This window comes from Rhinichthys klamathensis, unplaced genomic scaffold (assembly GCF_029890125.1).
Source record: "Rhinichthys klamathensis goyatoka isolate OS25496 unplaced genomic scaffold, OSU_Roscu_1.1 h1tg000011l_1, whole genome shotgun sequence".
Taxonomy (NCBI): domain Eukaryota; kingdom Metazoa; phylum Chordata; class Actinopteri; order Cypriniformes; family Leuciscidae; genus Rhinichthys; species Rhinichthys klamathensis.
Window position 1 is genome coordinate 2,947,046 of NW_026606564.1, and position 15,496 is coordinate 2,962,541.

At 39.6% G+C, this 15,496-nt stretch overlaps 1 protein-coding gene across 1 annotated transcript; it reads left to right on the forward strand.

Annotated features, from left to right (window-relative positions):
* The first annotated feature begins 11,082 nt into the window (after positions 1-11,082).
* Positions 11,083-14,343, forward strand: kcnmb2 (potassium large conductance calcium-activated channel, subfamily M, beta member 2). The gene is made up of 4 exons (XM_056266776.1): positions 11,083-11,176; positions 11,338-11,508; positions 11,617-11,812; positions 13,843-14,343. Exons 1-4 carry the CDS (start codon positions 11,130-11,132, stop codon positions 14,125-14,127), a joined length of 699 nt encoding a protein of 232 aa, XP_056122751.1. The 5' UTR covers positions 11,083-11,129; the 3' UTR covers positions 14,128-14,343.
* The last annotated feature ends 1,153 nt before the right edge of the window (positions 14,344-15,496 follow it).

The window sequence follows — 15,496 nt, forward strand, 5'->3', positions numbered from 1 at the left end:
TGATCCATATCACCCGTCAGAAAACAATTGCAACGTCTCAGATTGTGCCCCCCCAGAATTTTGGCTTGCATGACGCCCCTGCTTTGGGACATACTACTTCGTCATCTTTAACGGACAGATCTGTCGCGTGCATCCTCACCGTAAACTGCCCTGTCAACCACTCGTCACAGTTAAAATCCTCCATTCAATCTAATATAACTTCTTACCATTTCGGAGAGAATTGTTGTTGCACGTTCATCTGCCAGTCATGGGTCTTTCATGCGGAGACTCTCATCATTTCATGTGTTTGGCTCTCATTTCATGTGTTTGGAATTTGAATATAATAATGCATTTAAAAGTTAATGGCTAAACGTATCTTTGCAAAAGTTCACAATGCTGCTGCAGATGCAATATAATGTGGACAACATTGAATAAATACATTTTCATCAGGTTAGATACTGATAATTAATCACTCAAACCCCTTTATCTAAACCTCTCTACATAACCGTCGGACTCGCGCGCCCCTCCATGTCTGTAGTTTTTGAACACTTTTCATTCGTGTTTGTAGTTCTAACCGAATCCTCGTCCAACGCGCGATGGGTTGTGGGCAATATCAGCCGTTAGAGTGCGCATCGATCTGCACTTCGGATTCTGACCGGATATAGTAGACCATCCGGGTCTCTTTGGGACACTCATTTCAACATACTACGATTTGGGACGTACTAATTCTATTTTCGAATACTATTTAGGACGGATAGTATGCGAATTGGGACGCAGCATTTGGCTTAATCTGAAATCGCCCCCTAAACCCTCAATCACTATTCCCCACGTTAGTCCACTAATACAGTTCACTTGAAGGAGTGAATAAAAACGAGTAAGCGAATTCGGACAGCCGTTGAGCGTACATCGGCTGTACACTTGATATTACAGTGCAATGTGGGATTGGAATGACTGCACTCGGTAACGTCCACTATAGTTTCGGACACCACTACAAATGGCTGTCCCCTCAAATAATGCCCTATTTGAGGGTATAGGGGGTGATTTCGGATTCAGCCACCGGTTTAATCCATTTACACTGAAACGCAACCCCTTAGTTTTCAAACTAAAACGGGGTCTGCAGCGTTTCCAAAAGTCTCAGTTTAGTGTGAACGCCAGGCGTAACCGTAGCAAGAGTTATGCGTTTTAAAACGAAAATGTAATAGTGTAAACATGGCCTTAGCTTAGAATTCTCAGATATATTCACCAATGAAATGCAATTAATACATTTTTAAGTGTGACTTAAGTGCTGTTTTGGGGCCACAGTAAATGGGCTAAATCAATTGACATGTCCATGTTTTGAAATGTATAGTATGTTGGGATGATGAGACAGGCCGTTCTAAAGACCTTTCAGCCCTTCTGAACACTTGTCCATGGTGCTATAATAATCCAACACAAGGGAGAAAATACTACCTGGAACATTCTTGGAAAAGGGCAGGCAGATTTCTCAGAGGGCTAAATAGACACATGAACAGAGGAAAATGAAACAAACACATTGTCAGCAACAGGTGTAAATGTCCACCGGGGATCTGCTCAACACAAGGGTGCGTGACTGGTCTGATTGTCAAATAAAAGATTGGGGATTTCTAAATTTGATGTAATCTAGAATATAATGTGGATGCAGTACTTTCCCCCAAAAGAACTAGTCAGCCTCAGCAGAGTATACAGAGATGAAGTTGAGTCAAAGATAGCATCATTTTGAGAAATGGGCTCTTTGCAGAAATAAAAAACCCCAGACTATGAAAAGATTTGACTCCACTCCATGAAAGTGTGTAAAGTGTTAAATGGATTTCAGAATTTAAAAGAGACCATCAAAAAGTCCAATTATCGTCTCTATGTGCATTCACATGGACAAACTGCACAGAGATAAAAGTGGTGTGTCTTGCACTTACAGCAGTTCTGGCTTCTTCTCATCAGTTTGCCCTTGGGACAAAATGATCTATCTGTTATCTTTCAGATATGTAGAGAATTTTAGTCAGCAAAGAAACCCTGCTGTCTCTCAGAGGTTAAAATAAAACTATGTTTGACATGTGTGATCCTTTGCTGAAATGCTTGCCACCTAATATTTCACCTAAAAAAGTTGTACATAAGAGTAGCCTCAAACTAGAGTTTGTTCAATTGTCACCGCTGCAATATGTGTGTGGTTGGTTATATTTAATGCATTGTTATGTGCTTGCTAGGGTGTTCTGAAGAGTTCTGAAATTCGTATGTCTGACCAATTAACAGAAAAGGAATGAATGTCTACTGAAATTTCTCGGAAAGATATTTTTACAGTGTTTCGTCAGCAGAACAATCCAAAAACACATTTAATAACAACGAAGAATACAATGAATAAATTAAGAGATGCATGTCAATCCCTCACAGCCTTGCTTTTATTCCCATTAAAAATCTAAGATGGCGCAGCTGTGAATAAGGTCTAGCGCTCTGTTTATAAGCGTGTGCTGCAGTTTGTCATTCATCAGCTGGAAAAAAGAAATTCTGAAAGTGATTCCAGTATTGTTATCGTTATAATTGGTGTTGACTTCCCTATTCTCATAGAATTAGAATGACTATTAAAACTTTAGTTAGAGTTGTCATTATTGTTATCGTCCTTGGTGTGAACGGGCATTAAATCTTAAGCCTGGAACACACCAAGCCGACGGTCGGCCGTCGGGCAGTTTTTGTGCGTCGGCCGACTGAGTTTCCTCGGTGTGTTCCGCACGGTTCCGTGCCGTCGGCTGAAATTGGTCCTCGTCGGCTTTGTTTCGGCCGATTCGACATGTTGAATCGGCGTCGGGCCGTCGGTGAAAGAGGGAACTATGATTGGCTGTTCAGCTTAGTGAAAGAGTCATGCACGAGAATAATAGCAAACCAGCGAGCAAAGAAGTCAAAACTCTACAGATAGAAGGCTGTTCTTATGTTACGTCATCTTACCTGGGTGTTCCTTGGCGAATATTTCAATATTAACACGAGCGGAGTGGAATAAAGAAAGTGTTTAGCAGGATTGATATTCAAAACGGTAAGCACGCACTGCTTTGTTTATGGTATGTGTATATCTGCAGCCGGCAGCGTCGGTTTCCCCTTTTTGAATGACGAATATAGAGAATATATCTGCAGAAATAGACAGTTGTCTCATTTACACGCAGGCGCAGAACGCGCATTCTACCTGACAGTCGGCTGTAGTTCTCTCGGTGTGTTCAAGTGCAGCTTTTTACCCCGACGAGAGGCAACGAGAGGCGACAACACAGTCGGCTTTCATCGGCGCTAGTTCGTCGGCGTCGGCTTGGTGTGTTCCAGGCTTTACGGTCAGTTTTCTCTTTCAGTTCAACTACTGTCATGGCGGAGCTACAACTGTCTTGCTGAGCAAATTAGATACAAATATTTTACGTAAAATATCTGCAGTGCGTTCTTACAAAACGTGTGCTCAGCCTTCTACACAGCATTACACATTTTTAACCATTATTTGAGGGTAAGAAAACATATATGATACCAGTCATGTCAGATGTTATTGCTAATGTGTTATTTTTGTATTCCAGTTAGAAATGCACTTGTGTAACCAGTCCTACTCAACCTGCTCTGAGCGGGATTCGAACCGTGTTCTCTGGCGCGGGAGCGGGCGCACTAACAAGGACACTAAAGACCACAGTCTCTAGCGTCTCTAGCAGAGAGCCTCTTGAGATCAGGGGAGTGAGGTTTAGGGAAGTAAGTGTAACAGATGTAGGCCAGTGAGATATGTGTGTCTAAACCTCACTCCCCTACATCTGTTACACTCACTTCCCTAAACCTCACTACCATCCGGGTCAACGGCACCAAATGTAACTGGTCTTACTAAACCCTCTTGAGATCAGGGGAGTGAGGTTTAGGGAAGTAAGTGTAACAGATGTAGGCCAGTGAGATATGTGTGTCTAAACCTCACTCCCCTACATCTGTTACACTCACTTCCCTAAACCTCACTACCATCCGGGTCAACGGCACCAAATGTAACTGGTCTTACTAAACCCTCTTGAGATCAGGGGAGTGAGGTTTGCACGCACAGCTCTTACTGGCCTACGACAGTCACACGTGCATGAAATAGCTGCCGAGTGTGATGGTCAAATGAAAATGCAACAGGAACAGCTCCTCAGCGTGCAAAGAATCATTGGGTTTTATGGTGTAAAAATGCTTTGTTTCTGCCCTCAGATTTAGGGGAAGAAATCACTAATCTTAACTATGAGTAATCGTAGTAGTGATGCTTGATTTAGTAAACACCATAAATCATGTATGCAAGCTCAATGACAGTGGTTTGACGAAAAGTGGCGCATGGTTATTTCTGTTCAGTTCTTCACCTCCATGCTGGAAAGGGGCAAGGTCAGGGTGTCGGGCCGGCTAGGAAGGACTCATTCCACACATCATTTGGCAGGAAATTGCTGCCCTACACAGTTTCACACTGGCACACAGCCCACAAAGCCACAAATCTGCCAGCAGCATTATCGGGTATTTTAAAAACCCTTACGGGTCTCAAGAGGAGCAAGAGAAGGCTGACGGTTATTGACTCAACATGCTTTCTTGAAATTCCATTGCTCTACTTTGGATCCAAACTATCAATACAGGTATGTAGAGACCTTGGCCTTGCAAGAGATATAAACGGAAAGCTTTAAATATATTGATTGATTAGTAAGATAGAGCATGCTGGGTTTGAATGCTTCTCTGCCTTCTGATAAGTGCTCAGAGGATAGCAGAGCAAATGGAGGGAAAATGTTTCAGGAATACATTCACTGATGTGCCTTCTTTGATTCAAGATGTCTTGGAGTTAAAATCAACTGCTCTACAAAGCCATGTCAAGTGAGACATGAAAAAATACAATAGAAAGCCAATAAGTTGCTGTCCGTTGACGTGAATGAAAAGCATATTTTATTTGTGAATTCCCAAGAATAAAGGCCTTTGTGTGCATTGATTTTGAAATCCATTTATCAAATGGATACAACGATTTAGACAGTTTTAATCAACCAAAAACCTTTATCGATTAGATGCGATTGAAAAGGCATATTCATTCTCAACAGGAACTTGTAAAATTATTTGTACGTCCCTCATTGCTGAGTGCATTCAATCATCTCCTCACTTAAAAATCATGTGACATTGGACAAAAGGAAAAAGCTTTAGCATCCCCCCCAAAAATAGACTCATTCTCCTTGTTTCAGGAATAAAGATTTGGGCTATTTTCCAAACCCAGGGTCAGTGAATCAATAATGCATTTACTCCGCTTTATGTTTGGCATCGTTCTGCATTTAGCAAAAGCATGTTGTGCTTAAGAAACAGTTGACATTGTCGATACAGCATATGTGAGTGTGTACTTGTAATAATAATGCAGTTCTCTTCATGCCCTGATGCTCTTAATAATGGCAAGGCAATTTTGAAAGTGGGGCTCTATCAACCGTCAACTCCAGTTCTGACCCCTTAATGACCCACTCATCATAGCTGTTTATTACAGCACTCAAGCTTTGTTTGAATATGCATAGGCTACCTCCAAATATGTTTCGGGAGCATTATTGAGCATTCTAATCATGCTTGTGCACATATATAGTGCTATTATTTTGAAAGTTCTTTAGAAAATTACCAATTTTCTATTGTCCAATTTTGGTGAGCCCGTGTGAATTGTAGCCTCAGTTTCCTGACAGGAGTGTCACCGGTGTGTCTGAGATGCTCTTCTGCAGACCTCGGTTGTAACAAGTGTTTATTTGAGTTTCTGTTGCCTTTCTATCAGCTCAAACCAATCTGGTCATTCTCCTCTGACCTCTGGCATCAACCAGGCATTTTCTCCCACAGAACTGCCGCTCACTGGATATTTTCTCTTTTTCTGACAGTTCTCTGTAAACCCTAGAGATGGTTGTGTGTGAAAATCCCAGTAGATCAGCAGTTTCTGAAATACTCAGACCAGCCTTTCTGGCACCAACAACCATGCCACGTTCAAAGTCACTTAAATCACCTTTCTTTCCATATTCTGATGCTCAGTTTAAACTTTGAACAGCAGGTCGTCTTGTCCAAGGCTGTGTTCAAAATCACTATTCCCTAGATTACTCCACTAATATAGTTCACTTGAGGGAGTAAATGAAAATGGACAAGGGCTGCCACTTTTGCCTAGTTCGTGCTTGCTGTTTAATAATTATTTTAAACTTAGCAACTTGGCAGCTCCAGTAATAAGATGAAAAGATTTATCTTGAACTCTGTCCCTTGGCCTATTTAACTGTATTGAGAATGAGGACATGCGTCACGGTAGCTTGCTGTCACGTGACGAATTGAGGCCGCCCACCATTTTGGGAGGACACGCTATTGGTTGCCAGGGGCAACAGTGTAAGAGCGATACAGAGACGGATACAAATTGAAACGGATATACGGATCGAAATTACAAGAAATTATATAAATAATATATATATATATATATATATTATATAATATATACATATATAAATAAATATATATAATATATAAATTAAGAAGAAATGGAGAAGAATGCGGCAAAAGAAAAGGGTCCTTACAGGGAGAAACTTACTATCAATGCCAAACAGAGGTAGTGCTAACTTATTTGGAGAAATTGGCTGATATTAAAAACGTCGACCCATACGAGCTGCCTGCAGCTGAATGGAACAGAGACCTAGACTCTTTACCACCTTGTACGTATATGGAAATAGTTAATTACTTGGTTTTTGGCATCAGTTATTACACTATGCTAGAATTCAAAAGCCTGAAATCCTTGGAAAGTTACGAGACATTCTGCTGCGGCTGGGTGCGCGACTTGGTCATCTACAAGCCCCCAAACTGTGAAAACACTGTTGTACTGGCAAAGGTAAGTTGCTTCACTTTTTGTCAAGTCACTTTTATTTATATAGTGCTTTTTACAATCCAGATTGCATCAAAGCAGCTTAATAATAGGAAAATAACAAAGTTTGTTTCTGCTGTACAGGAGCTCTGAATCAAACAGTGATGAAATTCAGTTCAAAGGAAGTAGTGTCAATTGGGGCTGTAACAATATTGTGTCACAATATATCGCAATACAAAAATGCAACAATATATCGTGGATAGAGACAGTAGTGTGTATAGTTCACCCAAAATTAAAATTACTGTGTGAAAAAAAAAAAACAAGTTTACAGTTTTAGTGTCAGTACTACATTAAACTTCTATAAACTCTCATCGAGTCGGAGATGCGGTCGAAAGTAATGTCCTTTCTTCTAACAGCTGCAACCCAAGAAATCCAACGTCTCTTTGTCACATCGGAGACATGCTCTCCTTCATGCTTTTTCCATTTAGGAAAACGAAAAAAATTTAACAAATGGTTGCTACAGTTCCCACGACGATCGTGTGAGACACTGGAGCAGTTTTTTACACAGCAGTGTTTTCCAGGCATTCTAACACTGCGACAACCTCCTCTACTACCAAGGGGGTAATCCATCGACCGGAAGTTGAAGCCGGCCGGGTGCCGCCATGTTGTAGCAGAACTTCACTTGCGTTAGCATTTCCATTGACTCCCATTCATTTTGGCGTCACTTTGACAGCGAATAACTTTACATCTGAGGCGTTTAAAGACTCCATTTGTCCATTATTTATTTCTAAAGAAACACGACAATGTATAAAGTGCTCCATTACCTTCTATGTTACATTATGGCCCCGTAGAAACAGTTTTAGTAAAAATAGGCTAACGATTGCGTCATAACCACTCGACTCTCTGTCGCGCTGTACAGAAATTACCGTACAGACAGGAGGAGAAGCTCGCAGGCAATCGGGGGGACGCCCTGTCAAGGGAGAAGCCCATAGATAATGAGTCCATAAAAGCAACGGAATACTTACTCCTGCTCACTCACGATAAAGAACTCTTTGCTCAAGTTCCCCGTCTTTGCAAGATTAACGTTGGCAATTTTCACGCACAGCTACTAGAAGAGTAACGTCTGTCAGACAGGTTGCTCACGTCATCAAGCTTAGTTTGAGTCGGTTTGAGTCTGCGCGTCAGGAACGGAAGTGCTCAGAAATCGCTAAAAATGGGCTTCAACTGTCTCAACTGAGTTCCAATGAGATGGCTCTGTCCATTTCTTATACTGTCTATGTCTACTACCAATATAAACAATAAGCATTGCTAGCGGGTGTCCTCCCAAAATGGCGGAAAGCTGTCTCCGGGGGGCGGGGCGCTGTGTCGTGACGACATCTCCTCATTCTCAATAGTTGGCTATTTTGGACACAGCCCATGTCTAATGCATTGAGTTGCTGCCATGTGATTGGCTGATGAGATATTTGCTTTAATGAGCAGTTGAACAGGGGCATGTTCAAGATCACAACGGTGCGTAACGTTTTGCTACGGTTTCCAGGTTGAACGTCATGTTTCCTGGAAACGGCGTGCACCGGTGTGCAACGGGGTTTGAGATGCGTTTTCTCTTGTTTGGTGGGCGTGTCAGAACTGCAGTCCAATCAGCAGCAACATGTATAAAGCACACGGTATTAAAGAGAACTCGCACAATGGAAGTAATTTACAAATGTGTTCGATACGCAACAACTAAGGATATCAGAAGACATGTTTGTCATAAGTATTATTGTAAAAATATAGGATATCAACATAATGATGTAGTTGTTTATATTTTTAGCTTCATTGCAAGTGTGTGACATTTGGTATAGAAATGAACAATGCATGTAAAGTGCTTTTCCTAAAAATGAGAAAGAAAATACAGGGTATTAATAAAACATTATGAACAACAAGAATGTGAGGCTAAATAGATGCGTTTTAGTCTTTATTAGGTAAGATGTGCTTCCATTTCAGTTTCCACAAATCCCTTCACTCGATTGGGATGTTCTCTTGTGTTCTGGGCGGCAAGTGCAGTAACTGTAACATCGGGCATATTTTGTAGTATTAAACATAATTTATACCGACTTCATCAGGCTCCGAAAATTCTTCACAAAGAACACAAAAAGCCTTCTCAGCTGCCGCAACTCTTGCGTCATCACAACAGTGCGTTCAACGCATCACCGTTTCTGTTTAAAAAACGTTCTGCAACGTTTTGTCGGCGCTGAACGCAGCCCAGGTGTACCCAATAAAGTGGCCAGTGAGTGTATTTGCTGTATGAATGATGGTTTTTTTTTTTTTAACAGTAGCCTATTACATTTAGCCTACTTTACAGACTTTATGGTAACACTTTAGAATACGGTTCCTTCGTTAATGAATAACTACACAGGAAAAAATGAGTAACACAATATTAACAATCTAGTAACTACTATTAACTAACAAGAAATTCTGATTAACGAACTAGTGAGTAACAGCGCACAGATGAAAGTGGTAGTTCACTATTAACTAATTGATAACTACTTTTTTTTAATGCTTCCCAGAGAACTACTGAAGAAGATTAATAGTTAATGCAAAACTAATCAATAACTAATGCAGGACAAATGACTAGCACTAGGCCTACATTAACATTAATAACTGCTGTAAACAAATACACAAGGTTTATCAATATGTAATAGCATAGCAGACTTATGATTTGGGAAATAATTAGCCTATGCTCTCTCCTAGAGAACTATTTATCAACTGAATAATTTTAAAGAAATGGCTTTTTAAATGCAGTTGTCGGGACCTTACTTGTCCTGTAGTGATTCAATGCCTGTCCAGAGGAATGCCAGAAAATTGGCCAGAGTCACGGTGACGGCTGGAACATATTGAGTTATCGGCCATCCAAATACCATATACAGTGATTTTATTATTTAACCTATACCTCGCAAAAAATAAAAAGATTTTATTAATGTCTCCTACCTCATACGTGTGTGCAAATATCTTGTGAAGGATTAGAAGATTCTACACTTTAGGATTGGCTTTTCATGTAAGAATCATGATAACTAACTAGTAATGACTCAAGTGTTACTACATACTTCTAAAGGAATGACTAATTATTTGGATCCGTATTCTAAAGTGAAGATCATGGTAACTGACTAGTAATTACTCAAGTGTTACTACATACTTCTAAAGGAATGACTAATTATTTGGATCCGTATTCTAAAGTGAAGATCATGGTAACTAACTAGTAATTACTCAAGTGTTACTACATACTTCTATGGGAATTACTATCTAAAACTTCACCAAAAACCTCAAAAGCTTAAAATAATTAGTAATTCCTTTAGAAGTATGTAGTAACACTTGAGTAATTACTAGTTAGTTACCGTGATCTTCACTTTAGAATACGGATCCAAATAATTAGTCATTCCTTTAGAAGTATGTAGTAACACTTGAGTCATTACTAGTTAGTTACCATGATTCTTACAGTAGTTCTCTGGGAAGCATAAAAAAAAGTAGTTATTGATTAGTTAATAGTGAACTACCACTTTCATCTGTGCGCTGTTACTTACTAATTTGTTAATCAGAATTTCTTGTTAGTTAATAGTAGTTACTAGATTGTTAAAATTGTGTTACTCATTTGTTCCTGTGTAGTTATTCATTAACGAAGGAACCGTATTCTAAAGTGTTACCGACTTTATATATACAAGTACGGTCTGTGAATATTCTTATATAATAATCTACATAAAATTTCAATTTAGGTTAAACTTACTGCACTTACTGCAGTTTTATGAATTTCTTTGAATTTCAGTCCATACTCCAATATAAATCTGCATCCTGTCAATTCACTTCCATTCTTGAATTTAAAAGGCAGGATATGACATACTAGATGCTCAGCAACTGGGTAGGTTTCAGTTTTCTGAAAAAGTTAGTGTTGAAGGGGATCAGAAGAATATCTATATACAAAGCATTTTGTTTTCAAACTAGATTTTAATGGACGTAGACTAACTGAAACAAACCAAACACTTGATATTGCAAAAGCATTGTTCTTACCATAAGATCCTCAAGCTTTCTTAAGGCCATCAGCTTTATTCATAAACTGCACTTGCAGAGTTATGGACCATCATTCTTTGCTGCTTTGTATCACTGAAGTGCTCTGTCAGTGAATAGTTAATATATTCTTCACATAGTAAAAGCATTGTAAAATCAATACTTCTGGCTTCTGTACACAAAATGAAAAACTATGGTCAGATAGTTTTATAAGAGGACTGAAATGGAAATTATACAAGGATTTCTCTGTTTTTAGGACTTTCCGGAACTCAGATCTTCCAGATCTTACTGACAGGCATCAGACAAGATGTTCTTTGTGAAGGGGGTCAAAACAACACAAGCCACTCAACAAAGGTGTACATCTGTTTACCACTTGCTCTACCTGCCTCTATATGTAGGCTACCTACAATTAATGTAATTTTGGTGATTGTTATTCGTGTCATCATGTGTGGCCAATCAGCACCCAGAACTGGAACTATATGTTTGATAAATTAGACTGGGACATCTTTTCCCAGGGTAATTCATAAGAGATTGTGGGGATATGAGCTAAAGGACAGAAAAAGGACAGAAACAGCTCTAAAGGCCGGGGAGGACAGGGCCATTCTGTTGGGTTTGGGTATGGTGTTCAGCTCAGTCATGATGTACTTTGTGATCTGTATCACCATGGTGCGCGCGCATGCAGACAGGTAGTGTTATCACGACTGCTTCAATAATATTTAGCCCTGAACTATACAATTATGTTTTTGGAACCTTTAAGTGTGTCTCAAGAGTTTTCTTTCTGTTGTAAAATGCAGTGTATTGACAGATGAGACCACCTGTATTGTGCTTAACTCCACTCTTACGAAGGATATCAATTGTTCGTACAACTGTGGCTCTGACTGCTGGAGAAGCTCTGAGTTCCCCTGTCTACAGGTCTACGTCAGCCTGAACGCCACCGGCCGTATCGGGCTGCTCTTTCACAATGAGGAGATGCTGGACGTCAGTTCTGAGGTGAATCTTTCAACTGTGGTTTCTCAAACAGCAATGAGATTCAATTTAAATCGAATGGAGAATTTTCAAAGGTGAAAGAATTCATTCATTTTTGCATGTTAGGTGTGCTGACATTGGATTTGCTGCATCCCAAATCACATACTCTCTTGAGTAGGTAGGCTACTTATGTGGAATAAATAATTACCTCACAACTGCTAAAAAAGTACATTATATTTAGTAGGAATGTGTGTAGTATGAATGTAATCTGGACGCACTACATTCACCATGTTGTCATTATCATGTGACCTACCAGTGTCAGTTATGTCACTTCACTGTCATTCATAAATCCTCTTCTGTGGCCTCATGGGATATTGTAAAGTGTCCATCGTATGCACACTTCAGAATCTCGCTGAAAGTAGTAGGCCATCTGGGGTCTTTTTGCCTACTCTTTTATGAGTACTGTGAATTCGGACATACTTCTTTTGTCACATACTGTTTTTCACCTACTATAGTAGGGAAGTATGTGATTTCAGATGCAGCCACTGATATTACAAAATGGTGGAAGCAGAATCTTTAAATGAAACTCCTGAGCTTTGAGCAACTTCTTATGTCGGGTACACATTGATTTTGGGCTGTCCCAGACGAAAGACGGCCAATCATGACGATTTATGTGGTCATGGCTCCTAAACATTGGTCCTACGTCGTAGAGAGTCACGGTCTTGCGACCATCAACGCGACATGACTCTAAAACTTAAAACTTCTGTACTTACCTCAAGCTCCATTTAAAAAATATAAACTATCTACTGTGGGTGGAAGGGCTTTTAGTGTTGTCGGCCCTAAGCTGTGGTATAAGCTGCCATCTGATCTTCGTGCCACCCCTAACCTACAGACCTTCAAATCTCAGCTTAAAACTCATATATTCACCATGCTCAGTAAATAACTGTTTTTCATTCTATCTCTCTGTCCTCCACTTTTTCACTTCTTTGTTACATGCTTTCTCTATCAAAATGTATGTTTTCTTTGCCTATCTAATCTATTTCTTTATTGTCTCCATCTGCTTTTCTGCTTGTTTAATTGCTATAACTAGCAGATTGCCTGTCTCTTGTCTGTCAACTGTTTGTATTATTTTGTGAAGCGACCTTGGGTTCTTGAAAGGCGCTATAAAAAATTATTTAATAAACTGCTCAGTATAATTGCTCAAATGATCATTAATTATTTAATTATTTAATTAATTATTTTAATTATTATTAAAAATACAGTAAAAACAGTAATATTATTTTTTACAATATTATCAACATGAAATTCATGCTGGTTTTGTCACGGACTTTCAGTTATCTTGCTCTTAGTTTCATTCTCATGGACTCTTATTTACACGACAACGATACTGCATACAAACGACACCATTGTCAAACGATGATGATCCCCATTCACACGGATCTGAGAAAACGACTAAAAACTTGCACTTTAAAACCCGTTTTCAAAACTTTGCATTTTCAGGCACCCAAAACGCCATTATCGTGTAACTGAACAGCCAAAGCGCTTAATAAGTTTTACCTTTTAGTTAAAAACGGTGTCGTGTAAACAGCCCTTAAGTTCCTGTTGTCCTTTGTTTAGTTTCCCGCCACTTATTAGTTACTATGGAGATTCATTAATCATCACAGGTGTTTGTCATTAGTTCCCATTTGCTTTGTATGCAGTCTTTTCAGTGTTCCTTTGTCTGTTCACGTTAATGCATCTGTTGAGTTTATTCGCCTGTATGATTTGGATGTACCTTCTGAGTGTGTGATTAAAGACTTTTAGTCTGATCTTCCTCTTCATCGTCCGTTTGCTGCAACCCACCTTGACAGGCTTATGCTGGATTTTTCAGCAGGAAATGTCTCACTGACCAGAAACATTTGAATGGTAGTGTGGATATTTAAATGTGCACATTTGGATATATTTTAAGTAAATAATTGTCTTTAGATACAAAACTGGAAAATAACATTAATAAATAATAACTCGTGGCTTTGTTTTCACCGTTTAAAGTAGATTTTTAATTAATTTTTCCACAGTGTTTTTATGTGCCAAAATGCCAGAAGGACCACAGCGTCCTGCGTGTTATGGTCCAGAATATTTCAGAACATCTGAAGACGCACCAGCAGGTAACATGTTTCCACGACTCCAGCGAGCATCAGGCCAGTATCCTTCTGAACCGTCCGCATGGCAGCAGTGCAGTTTTCCACTCTCTCTTCTGGCCTTCCTGTATGTGTTCTGGAGGAACCCTCATCATACTCATGGTCAAGCTCACTCAATACCTTTCCATACTGTGTGAACAAATTGGCAAAGCGCCAAAGTGAAAGGGGCGCAGTCATTTAAAGACTTGGTGAAGTGAATGGATGAGCTTTAATTTCTCTTTGAAAGGGTTTTTAGTCTCCTGCTGTTGACTGGATTGACTGGAAATTGATATGTTAGTCTTCCATGGCTAAGCTATATTGTAACCACAAATCATATCTCTGAAGCGCTATTCCAGATGGAGCTAGTGCTGTTCAGATAAGGACTTTTTAATAGTGCAATATAATATAAACATTAAATATCTAACCTTTCTGTCACTGTTCAGTTGATTACCCTCTCAGTGTATTTAAAGGATTAGTTCACTTTCAAATAAAAATTTCCTAATAATTTACTCACCCGCATGTCATCCAAGATGTCCATGTCTTTCTTTCTTCAGTCGAAATGAAATTAAGGTTTTTGAGGAAAACATTCCAGGATATTTTTCCATATAATGGATTTCCAACGTGATGACGTAATGCGTAGCGCATCTCAGAGATCATACAAGGCCATTTGTGGTTAAAAAGTATATATTTAATTTTTTTTTAGAAAATGACCGATCGTTTCGCTAGGTCAAGTCATCTTTATTTATATAGCGCTTTTTACAATACAGATTATCAAAGCAGCTTTACAGTGATAACATAAATAAATACAAGAAGTTTGTTTCTAGAATAAAATTGCTTCATCGTCCACCTGAAGTAAGCGAGATCAAAAATATTGTTGAATAATTAAATGTCCCCAACTAAGCAAGCCAAAAGCCAAGGCGGCAGTGGCAAGGAACCAAAACTCCCTCAGGTGACAGAATGGAGAAAAAAACCTTGGGAGAACCCAGGCTCAGTCGGGGGCCAGTTCTCCTCTAGCCAACGAATGGACAGTGTATGATTATGATTCAGGCAACATTACAGGTCAGAAGTTAGATTGGATCAGAACATTCACAATATTATACAGTTCCATCTGGTTGGAGGTCGGAGTCATCATGCCAGTATGGAGATGAGTTTGTAGAGGTGTGCATGAGGCCTTCACAGGGCTGATGAGGCTGGCATTTCAGTGATGTGTTGTGGTCGTGTCCAGGCGCAGGTTCACCATCTGATCTGGATCAGGCCCGGGTCCGGCTGACTTCAGTAAACCTCGGAATAAATGAAAAGACTGACATTAGCGTAGATGCCATTCTTCTTAAGATGTAACGAGTACATTGAGTGTTTTGGGAAGTGTCCCCGGTTCCGGCTGACCTAATCTATGCAGCCTAATAATCATTTAACTGATTTGAATAATAGAAATGTATAATGTTCTATGTGAATGCCAGGTAAACTTTTTAGTCTAGATTTGAACTGACAGAGTGTGTCTGCTTCCCGGACAATGTTAGGGAGACTGTTCCAAAGTTTAGGTGCTAAATAGGAA